Below are 18,088 nucleotides of genomic sequence, written 5' to 3'. Positions count from 1 at the left end.
AGTTAGTTCCTGTGGTCTAAAACACCCTATTATAATCAAAATTAGGGGCAAAAGATGATGGTACTTTTAAAGCAAGTCAATGTACAAACAACAAAAATCAAAGACACAACAACACATGTTAAAGAAAAATTTCAGTATTGAGAATGAACACAACCGAAAAGCTATAGTTATCAGTACTTCAAAGAAATCAAAGTATTTTATAAAACACATCAAATTGAGAAAGCCTTTGAAAAACAAGTACTTTACTGTATATGTGACCAAGAAAGATACCTGGTTAGGCTCACAAGCTCCAGGTATGAATTCTTGCTCCTCTATTAGCAATGTAGTCATGGACATTCATTTAAACAAACATTCTATGCCTCGGGTTCCTTAACTGAAAATGGGAATATAAAACTAACAGGGGGATAGAAGAGCTCTTAATACAGCAGAAGCACTAAATGAAAGTTAAGTATTTTTACTCCAGCTATTAAGATGTATTATCCTTATTATGACATTGGAAATAGGTGTCTCCTGTTGCATGGAAGCCTGTCGATACATATTCTTGAATGTATAAATATGTAAATATGTGCATAAATGTTTTAGGTTAGGCTCGCACATGAAATACATAAATGAACACTGATACCGCACACGCCTTTGAGAGAATGTGATTACCAATGTTTGCTAAAATTTTTTTTAAATGTCATTTCAGTCCAAAAATTATGGGAAAAAAATTACACTAAGTGCAGCTAAAAAAATAAAATAAAATAAATATATATATATATATTTATAAATATAATGGATAGGGCTTTCTAAATTGTTGCTCCAATGTTATTTATAATACAGACTGAAAATCAACTGAACACATAGGTTTATTAAATGTCTACAGAAATAACTGTCAAATTTCAGAGACTCAGCATATTTAAATGCTAAGCTTCAGGAGGGCAAGACAGTTTCCTTTTTCATCTGTTTTGCCAGTATGTAACACAAAATCTAACACATATTAGATCCTGAGATGCTGGCAGAAAAAGAAGAACCAAAAAATCATTTTTCTCAATATTACTTCTTCTAAATGAAATGTTAAAATTTAAATTCATTTTATATAGCTTTTGCTACTTGAGAATAAAAGTGACCATTCACACTTACTTTATGTAGGACTTGGACTTGGGAGTTACTTTTCCCTAGGTGAGAAATAAAAAACAATGAAATAGAAAACAATCCAGCGCCTAAAACATGTGAAAGCTGGGATGTGTGCGTGTGTGCGCGCATATGCATGGTGGGGACTGACGGTAAAAATGCATGGATCAGATTAAAACCTCTCAGGGAAATCTGACCTAAACATTTTCAGAAGGAAGACAATGGGCTCTTAGAAGTAATAACTGACTTCCTAACAACATGATGAATCTGTCCTTGTATTGAATGCATATATAGTTATCCAGTATTTAAGTTTAATTACTAAAAATTCAGAGAAAGCTAAAATCAAAATGGAATCTTTTAAGTCAAATGTTTATTTTTTTAACTCCCAATTCACCTCCCAAATCCATACTTTCAAAGTTCTCATGATACAAGCTTTCCTGTCCCCAAGTCAGACTTCACTGTCTCTACTACCTGTAGTTCAAATACAACATCCAACATGCCACTGAAAAAAGCAAGAGTATCAAAACAATGCCCAACTTCAGATCTCTAAACAAGCTAGGCATTTCTTATGTCTTAGAAGGTTTTACAAAATTAAACAAACGTGTGGTGCCAAAACTTAATAAAGGGATGTCAATCTACTTGGGCAGATTTATGATAGGAAAGCAGTACCAGAAATAAAGAAAGCTATGAGTTATAAATCAAACCACATGCACACTTACGGAACTTCCACAGCTGGAGAAAACTTTGCAAATATTATCAAATGTTACTACACCAAAATGCAAGTATTTGTTTTAAAGTCAGCACTTACTTTAAACTTTGTCATTGGGAAAGGATTTTTTGGGTCAGTCACTAACAAGCATTTTGACTTTAATCTTTAGGGACATTGGCTCCTTCATCTGTCCAAGGAGGAGTCTGGGAAAGTAACACTTAGTTCTATGACTTCAAGTCCAAACTGGACATCTGCTTAGTAAGTGAGGGACAATCCTCCTACGGTCATTGGAGGCAGGGCTTGTCTCCACAAGGCAAATTCCTGCTGGTTCCCCATTCCCAATCCTTCCTGTCCTCTACTCTGGAAAGGGAGTTTATTGCCCACAGGGCAAACATTCTGCTGAACATAATTTTAGGGGGTCCTGTAGCCATAAGTCACTACTAGGGTGTTTTATCATATTAAACAAAATTCTTAATGTACAGAAAAATGTGAACACTGAGGTTATATGCCGGTAACTCTTAAGTGAATGAATCACAACTCCACAGGGGTTAAAAATGGCTTAACATTTAGGATTTCTTTGTGTTAGGTACTGTTCTGTACAAGGCTGAGACAATATTTATTTGCTAGGCATTTTTTCACCATAGCATCTTCATCACTAAATCTTAGCTACAGAAGGAGTAGTTTTTCTAAGCTCAGCATATATTTTGGGTTTAGGTATTAGAGGGCCTGCATTTCTCATCTTTAACCAATAACTTATGACGGAAAAGAAAATGAATTAAAAATGCGAAATAGTTTATTATTAAAGCATTCTGAGTATCAATCAGATCATGAAGTTTACTCTTGAGAAAGAAGATGATAAAACTATATAACATAAGTCTCTCATTTAGAGAACAGGTTGCACTTTTGTTAGTATTAAATATTAAATTAACTTACAATATTTGCTGCCACCACTAAACTATGCATAATTTTTTTCAAAAGACTTTTTTAAAGAAATTAGGACTGTAATTACAACTGATGTTGAAGTCATAGCGTAGTTTCACCACTGAATGATTACAGCGAAGTCTCCAGATACACATGGACGCGTGTTCTCCTAGAGGCCTCTCTACAGAAATTCACCAATGAATGATTCCAAAACCAAGTCCTGAATTTCATTTTGTCATTCGGTTTAACGTTATAATTGCCTGTATTCAATTCATTTCCCATGATAACATTAAGTAAATTCACAATTATATTTATAAGCTACAGTAAGGTGGAGTTTACAGGCTGAATGCTGATGTTATTTAACAATTAGTTCTTACTGCCTATATCGATAAATACTTGTACTAGCATTCTCTTCTCCAGCTCACAGTAAATGCATTTAATCTTTGCCTGAATTTCCTTCCAAAATCAATGGGACATTTAGTAACATGAAGATACATGAGATTCCTATTCCGGGTGTTTCTACATGTTTTAATTCTGAAAAAAACAAAGTTTATTTCTAGGACATTTCAAATTTTCAAATGCTAGTGACCAAGTGACACATTATCTGGACATTATTCTCTGCAAAACCCAAAATCCCAGAGGTATAAGAGTCACCTGCTCCATTATATCATCCTATTGATTTAACCATTTATAATTAATTTAAATTACTTTATTTAGATGGGTATAAATTCACATCCTTTCTATGCCAAGGGTGAGAGAGGAAGGATAGAAGGAGATGAGCTAAAATGACAGAGTTTGATTTGCATTTGAAGATACTGACACTTAACAATACAATGTTTTACCTGTGGCTACAGCTCACCTTAAAAGAACATAGAAAGCCACCATTAACTATAAATTTAACTCATCTGCTTCATTCCTATAATTGCTAAAAAATATCAAAATAAAGCTGATGAACCTGAAATGCATGGAGTTTCCATGAAATAGTAGCACAAAAGCCCACAAGCTTCTTTCCAAAGGTACCCAGTACCTTCATGAGCATCAGATACACATTTTAAGATGATCACAATTGCAGAAATGTTTACATCAGAGTCACACAGTTCAAGTTCAAATGACAAGCCAGCATTTAGAATTATATTTTAAATTTGAATTAAAAGAAAAACTTAAAAATCTAGTTAGATCAGCACTTCAATTACACTACATCATGGGATGAAGTTACACTGCATTTAGGCACTGAGAGATGGCTTTATTACACATTTATGTAGTGACCACACAGGCAGCCCATGAAAAGCAGGTTCATAGCACCCTTGTTTTTTTTTCTTATTGAAATTAGCTAAGAACGATAAAAAATCATGTTTAGTTTTACATTTAGAACAGGGGCAGTCTCTACCAGCAGTTTTAGTAACTCTCCATCAAAATTCATTCGAAAAATCAAGCACAATAATAATAAATCTTTGTCTCATTTCAAAAATCCATGATGGTGTGACAGGCACCTCAAAGGGGGAAAAAACAGTAAACCAACACCCCAAAACTGGTGAGAAGATCTTAACGATAACTAACTACTCAACCTTTAGTTGCAGGATATTTCTATTCTTTTATAATTATTTTTACTAAATGTTCTTTGTTCTTTTTTATTTTTTGTAATGAACAAAGTGCTTGAAAATTGAATTCCTACTTTATTCAGGCAGTATGACGAAAGGTTTCCACGTTAACACTTACAATGCCATTCACTGAAGGCTCCTGGAAATTATAGCGCCTTTACTCTTCCTTAAATTAGGGCACTCAGGAGAATGTAGTTTCCATGCTCAGAACACTCAGAAAAGGAACCAAAAAAGAAACTAGTATAGTCTTCTGCTGAGCTGTTTTTCCTTCGCTCTTTTCCCAAGGGAGAAAAAGTGTAAAGGCTCTGTTCAAAATGAATCAGGGGTATTTTTAGAAGTTACCAGTGGTCAAGCCACTTTGTATTTTCGGCAGATTCTTGCTTCAGATACCAGTTGCTTTAGACTATGGAGCCCCATCAAACCTCAAATCAGGGCTGCCCATGATGTCTTATTACTTATTGCATGCTATGCTAAGTACCTGTGAAAGGGGGCACTCCTTGGCCAATGAACTCTGATTCATATCTTTCAGTAAGTCCTTCAGAGCATTCCTTACTGTGGTGTGCGACCATTGTTCAGGAGGCAAGTCTTCGAGTTTGGGGCAACTATTTGAGACATAGATTAGAAAGGGGATTATTACAAGATTGCATCCCGCTGCAAAACATTCCTTTAAGACAGACAGATTTCATTTTGCGCATCAAACAGATGCATCTGGAGATTGCTCTCGGTCTCCTGATTGTTCCGATTAGTTAATTACTTTATACAACACATCTGCTGTATCGATGCATGAATTATACATCAGCTGCCTGTGGTGGCTATTTTTTCATGTTACTTCTACCTTCCTGCTCTGATGCGCTTGGGAAGACAATTTAAGGTGTACTGCTTTCTCACGAGCCATGGGGAAAAGCATTAACGTGTTAACCATTTTTCTTTTGTGACTCTGTTCATACGAAGTAAAATGGTAAATAAAATATATAAATAAATAGGATCGCAGCAATAGTGAATAAGGCATTCTTTCACAAAATGTACACAGATGGCACTGTTCATGATATGCAAAAATATTTTTCTCTTAAGTAAACTTTATGTAAAATGCCTTCTTGTAATGCATCATTTAATTGACTAAATATAAAAAGCCTTATCTTTTGATAACCTGCACAAATCTACAAATTTTTTTTGGGGGGGGGTGCCTTTTAATTCTACACTGAAGTTAGGGAAATAAAGCAGAAGGGGTAAGGTAACAAATCAATTTTAATTAACCCTTCTGAAACACAGAGGAAATAAAAATTAAAGGCTGACTAGAAATGCTTTTATTTTGAACAGGTAAGTAGAACGTTTTCCCCTGGAACGCTTGTCCTGACTCACCTGTGTAACTGAATTTTCAATGTGACCACATGATACACGTCTTGAAGCATATCTGCTACCGTAGCATCAGGGGCATCTGTCACGTAAGACAGTGGAACTGGATTCCACTTTCCAACCTGGATTAGCCCTATTCCAGATAAAGAGAATAAGTCACTAAATATTTTACCCTTCAGATAATTAATCTGGTAGGTTTTTTTTTCATGGCCCCCACCACAAGCAACATTGTTATTTCTGTTTGAATGATTCCCTTCCCTCTAAAAGGCAGGTCAATGAAAAGATTCACAGCTTAGCTTTCCAAATTGTGAAATTATGTAAATGACTGTAGGGTTGTTTATTATTTTGGAAATCAAACCCCATCAATAAAACCTATGCATAGGCCACATTTTCTTAACTTACAGGAAGTTCTAATAAGACATAGCTGAACCAGTTCTAAATGGCTTTACAATTTAGATAAGGTTCTCTATTGCAAAGGGAATCAGCATTGAAAAATACTTTACAGCCCATAAAACCATCAGAAACAGAATAAAAGAAACAGAACTAGATATTCAGTCATAAATGCAAATTGACTCTCAACAGTCCATCTGCTCAAATACGCTCCTCACTTCCTTGTGGGTCCTCAGTGGAGCAGATTATTAAGGTCAATAAGCATACTAATGATTCAGCTGAAGTAATTTAAAAAAAAAAATCTACCTCGACATTCCACATGAGCAAAATGTGTGTTAACTAAACCAAACTGAATTAAGCCAATTTTTTTAAAGCCACAATTTATAAGGAACCAATGTAATACACAGGCTACAGTTCTTTGAATAAAAATATTCAGTGCTTTCTCTGCAAGGTAAACAAAGGATGCCAAGCAATTTTTCCAGCCCCACATATGCATCATTTACCTTTGGCCTGGGCAGCAGAGCTATGCGAATAACCCAGAGACAGCAATGCCATTTCTATCAGCTGGTTGAAAAGCATATCCTTTCTCACCAACACAAATTCTGCATGCTCCTCCTTGCAATCATATTCAATGGCGTTTTCATAATGTTCCACCACGCAAAAAACTGGTAGCATGGTTCCTATCAAAGAGAAAGAGAAAAAGATGCAAACCAACAATCTTCAGAAATACAATCTGTGGGAGGAAAAATTAAGCCATGAAAATAAATCTTCACCACAGTGAGAGAAGGGGAGAGACTCTGTTTCCAAGGCAGGCAGGACACAGAAACAAGCACGCACACATAAACATATACAACCTTTTCTTTTTTAAAGTTATAAAGAAATATTTAAATAGAATGTGAACTTGGTCCTATAGTTAGTTGGGCTCTGCTTTAATTAAAATTAGTTAATGCAGAATTACCTTTCTGATCCAATAACAGTACTGACGAGAGAGAAGTCTCTGATCTCCTGTGAATAGTATACAGTGTGCAATCGTACCTCACTACAGTTGTCTTCAGAAGAGCCAACCGCATGCTTCCTATAGGCTTTTGTTAATATTAAACTTTTCCTGTTCGTGTCCAAACAAATCATCTTCGACTATAAAATGATCAGCATTTTTCTTTCCTTTTAAAGATTTTACTTTAATACTTCCATAAAAGAAATGGAAAACTTAACCAAACTGATGCTCAAAATATATGATTTCAATATGTGCATAATGTAAATAAATAAGATTTTTATGGCTCCTTATTTAAATTACTTGACTAAAAAGATATCACAGTAACTATATGCCTTTAAAATGAACAATCTTTGTTACAGTAAATGGGATTAAAAATGAGAGAAAAGGAAACTGGCCTCATCAGGACATACTGGGATAAAGGCATCTGCATAGATTTCATGTTCTCTCTTTATTTACTTTAATCCAATGTAATAACTCAGTAGCCAGATGATTAATAAGTGCAGGCCACACTAGTGTTAGAAACGAGGCTTCCAGAAACCGAAATCACAAACACCGTACTCCTCAAGGTGTTTATGCAGCGCACTGTCAGACTTCCAATGATAAACGGAAAAGGGTTAAAAGCAGATGCATCTGAACTATACTGTGGCAAACTGCCAGAAGGGTATCATCTTTAGCATAAATGATGACAAAGGTTACTTTAACAGGGCACCCAGGGTCCTCAGTAAGACCTATAACATAATGCCTCTATATAAGTTCTGCCCTCTGGACTCACAGAATCCTACCAACTTCTGAACATGTCTCATGTAAGCAAACAGGGTGGAAAAAAATCAGGATTTTCTACTGACACCAGAGATGCCCTTTAAAAATGCTCTATTCTGCAAACAAAAGCTGGCAGTAAAACAGCTACATTTTTCTACACGTACATCTTCACCAAAGGTTTAGTGAACTGTTCACAAGAGATTCTAGCTCTGAACAAAAAAAAAAAAAAAAAAAAAAAAAATTCCCACCACCAATAATGAAAAAAAAAAAACCCAAAAACCTTTAGGTTTACTTAGAAAAGCTCACAAACTCCTTCAGAGGTACCCAACAGGCTAGGCATAATAAACAAGCCGTAAAGCTTGCCAATATTCTTGTCATTCATTCAGCTGGCTTATACCAGAGGGAGAACCCATCAGGGATCAGAAAATTTGGGGAGACCACAGCAAAAATAGCAATATACAAACTGGTGGTTTCTTTCTTGGCTTTAAGGTACTTTGGCAAAATTTCCTAAACAAATAAACAAAAACATTCAACCCCTTTTTCTGAGGTAGTGCTTTCTCATCTTAGCCATAATTTTTATCTAGCACCTGTCAAACAGAAACCACACACAAAAAATGATTAAAAAAACACCATTAAAAGGCTTTAGTAATTTTCTTGTTTGAAATAGGCAGCAAGCCTTCTACAATTAAACTGCACTGGGAAAGTAAGTCACTATTAATACAATGCTTTAAGAAAAAAAAATCATTTGAGCAGGAAGTGAAATTACTGTACTTTGGTTTCTCCTCCCTGTCCTAATGTCTTCAACGAGTTGGGTTAGTTCAACAAAAACATATGCATTGATTTTTCCTCTTACAGGATGATACAGACTTGTTCTACTATATGTTGTCCCTCAGGCCTGTGAAATAACTGTAGGTTTTTCAAACAATTGAAATATACTGGATATATTTTTTACTTTATTTAGAAATACGCTGCAGATAATTAAGGTGCCTATTGATAAAGTGACTACAGTACCATATGATTACAAATCTAGCTGTTAAATTTTCTAGCGAACTGTCACAGTTGCCCTCCTGATACTGGGAGTAATGCTGAACAGGAGCCTTCTCTGAACTGTCTGATTATTTGTGCTAGTGTTGGGCGAGACTTCCAGCTACAGCAACTTCATAACCTTCCAGCATTAAAAGGGGAGTGCACTGGTCACTGCTGAATGCTAAAAATACCACATGATTTAAACCTGGAGGCAGTCTTAGAAGCTTTTGCTGAAGGTTTATGAGCCTGTGTAAACAGCACGTCTGCCATAAGGAGCAGTGAAGTCTGTAGAATCCTTGTCTAAAACTGTCCTGGCATTAAAGTTTGCTGTGCAAATATCACATAATACCAGAGACAGCTGAAATCTCCTATTTAGGAATTTATGGAACTTATATGTTTGCAGGCGTCAGAAAGTCTTTTTTATAGAGCCCCAGTGCTTCACAGTACAATATTAATGCACTCTGTTTCAAAAGCTGTAATAAATTATATTTTTAATGCTCTTACCCTGGCTTTCTTAAGATGCATACATTCTTGGCAAACAATCAATAAATAGGGTAATCATGAGTAGAGGCCAAAGAATTTGCTGAAGTGCTGTTTTTCCATTTTTAATAGATAAAGATCTAACAATACGGACTGCTGTGTCTGTTCATTTCAGGATCAATATATTCTTTGTTTTCGCCAAACCAAGGAAAAAATAAATGATTGTATGATAAATGTTATGCATCAAACACAATGAAATTCCTCTGCCTTCTAACTTTATCTACTTAATATTCTTGGTTGCTAAAATATGGCATTTTTAGCCTCTGCTTAGCAAATGTAAGGAAAATCTGAATCCTATACACATTTATTCAGGGACAAAATAAAGACCATTATGAAGACACATTATAACCCGCATAGGCACTGCTTCACACAAACACAGTGTTGAACATAAAGTTGTTTAACTTCATCAATTTAATATAAAATTGGTAGAAAGGTGTCACAGTTACACATCCTCCCCTTATAAACTTGCCTAAATCTGCCCTTCCATTACCAAAAACACCCAATTATAGCAAAAATCAAAAACTAGAATCATCAGGTTTTTCACTGCTAAATAATACATTTGCTCTTAAGAAAAGAAACCACAAAATGACATCATAAAACTTTTACATCATATCATGTAAGATTTCTATTACCTCTGAAACTGCCTTTTACAACTAGTAATCTTACGAAAAAGCTAGGGCAGTTCTCAAACAATTTAAATGTCTTATTCTTAACCGGGGTGAGTTTAAGCAATAGCCACCTACATATATATGTCCTCTACTACAGTAACACCTTATCGACGGGATGCGTAGCTAAAGACCATTTTACTGAATTCTGTCCTTATTATCCTAAGTGTCCAGTGATTCCAGCCTACAGTGGTAGAGTAAGATGCTCCACTCACAGAGTCTCTACTTTCAAAACATGACTGACACTGCAGCCAGGGAAATAACTAATTTCAGATCAGAAAGAGAATCAAGGAAAAGAACATACAAAGACATGTTCTGCCTCTCTACCTCCACACAAAGTGGCCTTGGGTAGACGCAGGACTCACAACTTTCCAGGATTTGGCTCAAAAGCATTTACCTTTCCTAAGGTTGGTTTTCATCAGATGGCCCGAGTGTTTTAAAGGCACTCCCTGCATTTTTCCACCTGTACTCCCAAGCCTTCCTCTTCCTAGTGGGCTCCCGTTCTGCTCCAGGCGGGCGATCTTGGCTGGTGGACCCTTCGGATCGCTCACATTGTTAGACATTTCTGAATGTTCTTTCCCCTGAGTTGTCTCGTTCAAATGATCCATACTCAGTTACACTCTATAAGATCACCTGCCAGAATTTAAAAAGAAGACGACGTTAGAATTGGGTGGGAGGGGGGGGTCCTCTCTCTCTCTCTGTATATATACATATATCACATAAATATTTTACCCCTAGATATCTCACTTCACAAATATAAGGTATTTGTAAGGTTACTAAGCTAGCCATATAATATAATGCAGATGTTAACTCTACTTCTAGACAGCAGCATTACAGGTCCATTCAAGATAACAGAATAATTTGTGAAAACTGTACCAACACACATAAATAAAAGGTAATTTGTCACCTACCAACAGAACTAAGGGGGCAATGGGCTTACTTTTAAAACAATAATCACCACAAATTTAGCCAGAAAGCAAATAAATAATGTGGTCCCAATTTTTAAAAATTAGAAAATCACTTCAGAACAAAACAGCAGCACTTTAATCAAGGATGGAAAAATTAACACAGTTCAAAATATTATATGGAATAATACATGACATGTAGCTGAATTTTTATAGGAACAAAATAGATTTATATACACACACACACACACACACACACACACACACACCCCACCTCAAAAGAAGGTAGCAAACTTCTAATTTTTAAACTCCCCATTGACTTTACAGGTTAATTTGCAGAAAAAGTTTTCTGCTATCAAAAGTTTCAAGAGCTATGTGACCTGTTAAATATCTAGTCAAGTCTTTGGCTCAAACATGTGATTGGATCATTTCACCCCTAAGCAAATGAGTATCAGTGGAGTTCTTCAAATATCCCAGGTATTGAGGCATTACAACTCACATGTTCTAGAGTTAATATTTAGGAGTACATTAGTAATAGGATACTGTTAATTTAAATAACAAAAATCTTGAAAGTACTTTTTAATATAAGGATTAGACTGAAGAACTAAAAAAATCTTGATGATTTTGGTAAAGCACAATTGTCAGTTTTCAAAAATAACCTCAGTATGCGATGAAGTCAACATCTTAACTTCAGAAAATTAATAATTATTTTCAGTTACACAATGGACATCAATTTTCACATGGTTTACGATAGAGCAGTGAGTACAATATCCAAGTCATTTCTAAAATACAGTTTTAACTAGTATTGATAAGAACAGGTGAGTGGAATTATTTTATGAACTTTCACAGTACTTGGGAGTATCCAGCTTACCAACACTAAGGGGGAAGGGATCATATTTAGGAGAGTCAGATAGAATATGATAATTACTACGTTCTTCCAGCTGTCTAGTAATTTGACATCTCCTGTACTTTTAAAAAATTATTATATTGGAGAAGTTATTTAGATCTGATTTACTGAAAGCCAGCATATATTAGATAGCTTTTCTATAAGCATATTTTTCTTCTGTTTAACCATAGATTACTTTGTCCATTATAATCAAGAAAAGAGATGAATGAGGAGGAGGGAGTAATGGTAATCTGTAGGCTTAAAAGCAACCTTAAGAATGCCAATTGAAGAACTCCAAAGTTTGAGAAATAATGGCTATTTATCCTTGTACTCCAGGGTGGCTTACTGAGAACTAGAGGTTTACCGTTGATCGAGGTCCCATCTGTTTTTGGTTATGAGGTTCATTAACAATAAATGTGCCTCTTTTAACCACTTTTTATCAAGATTACTCTTTTCCATTATATTAAAACTAAAGCCAAAATAAGAGAGCGATGATTATTAACTTATTCTAAAGATTCTTTATAATGTTAACATGTGGATCATAATAAAGAGCTGCTTTTTTTTTTGAAATTGGTTACCCTACTCTAGAGCAGAAAATGAATATTAAAACATATGATTTGAAAACACTTAACCTGTGGGGGCAATTTAAGAAAGAAAGAAAAGCAGACAGCAGAATCAAAGTTAATGCTACAAAATATATTAAGTAGTCATTAGGCTTAGCAGCATTATAAACTATACAACGAATGAAACTGATAGATAATTTAGTTAACGTATTGACAACCGAAACATCACATAGGTCATGCAAAACTGTCCTTACAGTACCCACCTATAAGCGTCTATTAAACACTCAGTCATCTTGTAAAAAGCTTTACATTATAAAGCAAAATTACATGCACATAAAACACCCAATTTACTCATTTAAACTCTGTGCCCAAGGCTAAAATAAAGTTCACCAAACCTCAGTTTGGAATTGCAAAGAGCAGCCTCCACTGGGCCTGCTGGACTGACAGCACAGGAACTAACTACGGTCTCCACAGATGCCCAGCTGAAGAGTTTCTTTTGAGTTACACATTTTAAAATCCATTTTCATGTAATGTCTGGTTGGCACACAGAAAGCAGGCTACTTTCTCAAAATCCCATTTCCCTGTCCATAAACTAAGTCCATATGTGATAATTACTGAATAAAAACAGTGAACTCAGACACAGCTATTATTTCCCTTTAAAAGAAAAAAAGCATGAAATTCCGGTTTCAAGAACCAATTTTTTTTTTTTTTTTTGCAGTGTGGGATCTTTTTCAACGAGTGCCTTGCTAGATGGCCTCCCTCGCCCCCACAGAACCCCATAATCACATTTTAAGAGATTGTGCCCTTATCCATTCCATATGGCCGGCACGATCCAGGCCAAGCTTTCACTGTGACCTTTTAAAGAGACAAAGAAGCAAAGTACTATCTAGAAACAGAAACACTGCAGTTTTACTGAGTGAAATTAGCAAAACCGACCTGAAACTCACCACTTCAAAACTTGACAGCATATAAATAACAAAAACAAAGGAGATTTCCTTTGCAGCCCGGGTTCTTGAAGAGAAGTTCAAGACTGATGTTTTCTGTCCTTTTTTTTTTTAATTAAAAAAAAAAGCAGCAGACCTGAAGGCGACTTCCCCTGAAATTGTATTATTTTCTCTTCCCCTACCCCCGCCCCCCTAAGCGGGGGAAGGGCAGAAATAAACGTCTAGAAGAGTAGCCATGGGGGGTGGGGGAAGTGTTAAAAATCACAATTCGATAAACAACATATATGGTTTGTAAAATGTCTAACCTCAGAGAACGGGATTTTCGATGAGGGAGGAGGGGAGAGTGGGAAGTAGGGAGGAGGGCGAAGATAAAATTGATCTGACAAGTGATTCGTTGGGGGAAGAATCGTAAAAACAAAGCAAAACCCGTTATGAGCTGTACACTGTGGTGGAGCTGGGGAGGCGAGGTGGTGACTGAGGATTCTCTTAAAAAGAAAAGAAGAAAAAAAAAATCACTGCGGACAAGGTCTCCAGAAAGGGAAAAAAGGTCCTCTCGTTTTCCCTTCCCTCCTCCCTCAGCTCGCTGGGGTTTTTCGGTGTGAGGACAGAAACTCTACTCTGGCTGTCACTTGCGATATTATTCTCCAGTGACCCCGGAGAACGCAGCGAGGAGGCCGCCACCTCGCCTCCCTTCCAATCGCCCCCACCGCCCTCCCCAACAATTGCGACTAATATTAACAAACCTTAAACTTTCTTCCCACAGCCTCGCACCTTCAACGAGGTATTCTACTGGGGAACAGCGAGGGTGGGAGGCAGAAGGTCGCGAAAAAAGCCCAAGAAAGGCACTAAAATGCCACTTTTGATTCGGCCCTCGCTGACAACAGCCCCGAGGACACTCTCCCTGCCCATGGACGCGGGGCTGCGAGCGTCTGGGGAGCCGAGTGAGTGAAGGGGAGGGAAGAGAAGGGGGGAAGGTTTGGGGGGAGGGGGAGAGAATCAGAAGGCACCCCCAGCCACCTCCACCGCCTCAGCAGCGACTAACTCCCCGCCCCCTCCCCCCCAAAAAGTCGCCACGCTCTCACTCAGCCAGAGTCCGAGGTAAACAACGAGCACCACAATGGCACTAGGACTTAGGGGCAAAGAAACCCAGAAACCCCAGCAAAACTGATGAGGAGTTTCCCAAAATGAAAGAGGGGGGTGGGAAGCGTCCTCTGGAGTCGCCCTGGCTTTCTGCTCGGTCCCCGGGCAGGCTAGAGGGCGGCCGTGGCTGTTGTTGTTGTGACGAGGCCGGTTGTTGCTGGGTGGCACAAGGAGAGGTGTGTGTGTGTGCGCGCGTCGGTGTGTGTGCGTGTGAGTGCGAGTCCCCGGACGGGGCTGTTTCTCTCCCTCTCTCTCTCGCTCTCCCCCTCGCTGCCGTCTCTGCCCCCATTAAATTATGAGTTGACTCATCCCGGCCGCTGTCGCCGCCGCCGTGCCCAGCTCGGCTCCGCGCGTCCGCCCGGGCTGCAGCCCTCTCCGCCGCCGCTGCTGCTGCCGCCGCCGCTGCTGCTGCTGCCGCCGCCGCCGCTGTGGCTGCCTCTTCTTCCTCCTCCTCATTTTAATACAAAATCACCCCGCTCGCAGCCCCAGCCCCGAGCACGCAGCCTCCTCCCGGCCGCCCGCCGCCGCCCCGAGCCCTTCCCCAGCGGGGCCGGCTCCTCCGCCGCGTCCGGGGAGCGGGAGCGAGCGAGAAAGTGGCGGTGGCGGCGGCGGCGGCGGCGGAGGAGGAGGGGGGGGGAGGGAGAGGAGGAAGAAGGGGGTGCGGAGTGGAGGAGGAAGGCGGCGGGGGGGGGGGGCGGGGGGGCAGGGTGCACGGAGAAGGCGGAAAAGGGATGGGGATTAAAACCCGGGCTGGAGGGCCGGGATCCGGGGAGGGGGCGGGGGCGGCGAGTTAAAAAGCAGAAAGACAAGTAACTAGTGAATGAGTGAGGGAAGGGGAGGGAGGGAGCGCACAATTTCCGGCCCCGGGCGCGCAAGAATTTGTAATGAGCTTGATTAGAGTGAGGCGGCCCGACATTTATTACACACAATACCCAGAATAACAGGGCGCTGTGCGAGGGCTAGCGCCGGCCGCCGCCAGGCGCGCCAGGGAGGGCGCAAGAGGAGGAGGGGGCTTCCCTGGCAGCGGCGGCCGCGGCGGGGAGGGGAGCGCGCGCGCCGCGCGGGCGGCAGGGGCAGGTGTGCGAGGGGGAGCGGGGCGGGAGGAGGGGCCGGGCTGGCGGAGGGGGTGGGGGGAACGAAAGTGGTGGGGAGGAGGGGGCGAGGGCCAGGGGAAAAGCCAACCAACCACCCACACGCCACAAAAGCCACAAAAAGGAATCCGTCGGGAGCGTCCCAGGCGGGCACCCGAGGAACCGCCGAGGCGGGGAGGGCGCACCGGCCCTGCGGGAAAGAGGCCGGACACGCAGGTGACAGGCGTAGTGTACTGAGGTAGGGGGACTTCAGGAAGTGGCTGCAGGGGACCGTCGGGAGGTAGAGCGCTCCCGAGCAGCGCGGAGGGTGCAGAAACGTTTGCAGAGGAATAAAGGCCAGGATCCTTAAAACGCTCTCGCGTATTATTTCTCCTCAAAGAGGATGAATCCTAAAGTATTTCTGGAGCCAATGTTAAAACAACCTGAGTAAGAGCTTTCTATGCAAGTCAGAGGTAGGTTCAAAACTCCCTCGCCTAAGCCATAGAACACTTTGCAGGAAGAAATACGTGGCTTAATAGTGGCCGTGTTACACAAAATCTGGGTCACTTAATAGAGACCTGACTTGTTATTAAAAAGGAAAAGATGCTACCATTCTTAAACTAATTACATACCGGGCATTAGACAAATTTTGGGTGAATAAATCTATCTGTTGTTGCAGTAAATACTTCTGCAATCTAGAGTAAGTTACCCAGTTAGATAAATGGTCATTATCAAATACGTATGATCCTCTTATTTAGATAATGTGTTAAATGTAATTTCCATAAAAATGAAGAACATTACAATTTCACTCAACCTAGACTTGCAGTGTTTATCGCTTAGGTTTGAGCACTAACATCTCAGTCCCTGTAGGCAATTAATCATTAAACAAAAACAAAAATGTAAGAATTATTTTTCAGAAAACACTAGTAGGGAAAAGAGAAAAATCAGTCAGATAAACATTTTGTTACACATAAAAAAGCAACAAGTTAGCACAAGTACTGAGATAAGAGGGTAATATGCAAATTGAACTCTTTAAAGCTACCAGTACACACTTAGAGACACTTTACATTAGAAATCTAAGAAAAGCAGAAGGTAAAGCAGAAGATAAAGTGTAGGAAATAATGGCCTCCTGGAGAGGACAAGTTTAGGAGACACACAATGAAAATATATCACTCTAATGGCACCCAAGTTTCACCCACAAACCAGAAAGGTTAGTCAAAATCGAGGAAGGCAACCATGAATTTTGACACATACTAACCCAAGCCTTGAGCAAAAGAAAGGACATGTGATAATAAAACACAGCATCACAAACAAGTGGGGGGGGGGGAAACCCCAAATAAGATCATATTTTTGAAAGTTGACATGTGGAGAAATATGGAGAATATCTTAATTAAAGTATAAAATATAATAAATAAGGAAATATTTAAAAGAAAAAGAGCAATCAATTATCTCTATAATGACAGTGACTCTTGCAATATGATAGGCTGTTAGGAATTTCTAAGATGTATATTTTAATAGTTGCTCCAAACTGGTGATGACATGTTTTCCTGAAACCTGCCTGGTTTTCAGTAGGGACAATGCATTCTAGTGTCATGCACAAATTTACAAAAGTCGCAACATAAAAATATTAAGAAAAATTATAGGCTATAAAAAAAATTACCAAGCATCTGCACCTGAAGTTAAATGTTTTAAAACAGGAAAGTTGTTAAGCAAAAACAAAATCTGAGCTAAGGGAAGACTAAAGAAAGAGTTACTGAAAATATCAGTATTAAGATACATTGGATAAATACTGTAAATAAGTTTATCCCATCATTTACACAATAAACAAGACAAAAAAAAATTCCTGATTGCCTTAGCCTCCTAATGATCTGGCCAATGTTAATGAAATGTAGGAATTAAAATAATAACCTTATAATCTGAATAGCATCTTTTATCCAGGAATTACAAACTAATTCTCTTAAAACATAAGAAGTGTGTAATAAGGATGGACATGGCCTTGGAAAATATGATAAACAATAAATGTGGATAACAGCATCTAATAATGACCTTATTATAAAGAATAATGATATAGTACAATTAGGACTCTATTAATCACATACACATACTAATTTCTTCTCAAGCCTGTGCTTTATTGTAGAATTATATAAGAAATAACATACATACATAACAAACAGTGATACATAGAGATTTATATGCCCTCCAAGTCATATAGTACAATGATAAACTTAATTACTATAAATTATCTGCCCCTTAGAATACTCATTATAGCCACTAAGCATCGGTCAGGGTAAATCCAGGTTAAAATAAAGAAGGAAAAAAAAAGTAAGGTAATTAGAAAAATGCCACCTTCCTGAGCATGTGTGAGGATAAACTATCAAGGGGGAAAGACATTATTCCACAAAGGCATCTTATATTTGGCAATAAAGATGCAAGCAAGTATTAGAAAAAGTTAAAACAAAATAAACTTTATAAATCAATATATCAAAATAGTAAACCTCAGGAACATGAAATA

General features: G+C 38.7%; 1 protein-coding gene across 3 annotated transcripts in view; it reads right to left on the bottom strand.

Annotated features, from left to right (window-relative positions):
- The window catches only part of SATB1 (SATB homeobox 1), a 79,090-nt gene extending 63,961 nt beyond the window's left edge, over positions 1-15,129 (bottom strand). Inside the window, exons 1-6 of one of the 3 annotated variants that reach the window (XM_054595469.1) lie at positions 13,672-15,129; positions 13,370-13,467; positions 10,466-10,701; positions 6,588-6,764; positions 5,701-5,827; positions 4,820-4,943 (exon numbers count right to left, since the gene is read on the bottom strand). In XM_054595469.1, coding sequence (XP_054451444.1) covers positions 4,820-4,943; positions 5,701-5,827; positions 6,588-6,764; positions 10,466-10,676 — 639 coding nt within the window. In that variant the 5' untranslated portion in view covers positions 10,677-10,701; positions 13,370-13,467; positions 13,672-15,129. Of the gene's footprint in view, positions 1-4,819; positions 4,944-5,700; positions 5,828-6,587; positions 6,765-10,465; positions 10,702-13,358 lie in introns of all 3 variants that reach the window. The other 2 variants (XM_054595468.1, XM_054595470.1) reach the window with 2 other exon arrangements.
- Between the last annotated feature and the right edge of the window lie 2,959 nt (positions 15,130-18,088).

This window comes from Pteronotus mesoamericanus, unplaced genomic scaffold (assembly GCF_021234165.1).
Source record: "Pteronotus mesoamericanus isolate MK-2021 breed Mesoamerican mustached bat unplaced genomic scaffold, CSHL_Meso_final scaffold_54, whole genome shotgun sequence".
Lineage (NCBI taxonomy): Eukaryota > Metazoa > Chordata > Mammalia > Chiroptera > Mormoopidae > Pteronotus > Pteronotus mesoamericanus.
This window is presented reverse-complemented; position numbering and strand designations above follow the sequence as displayed.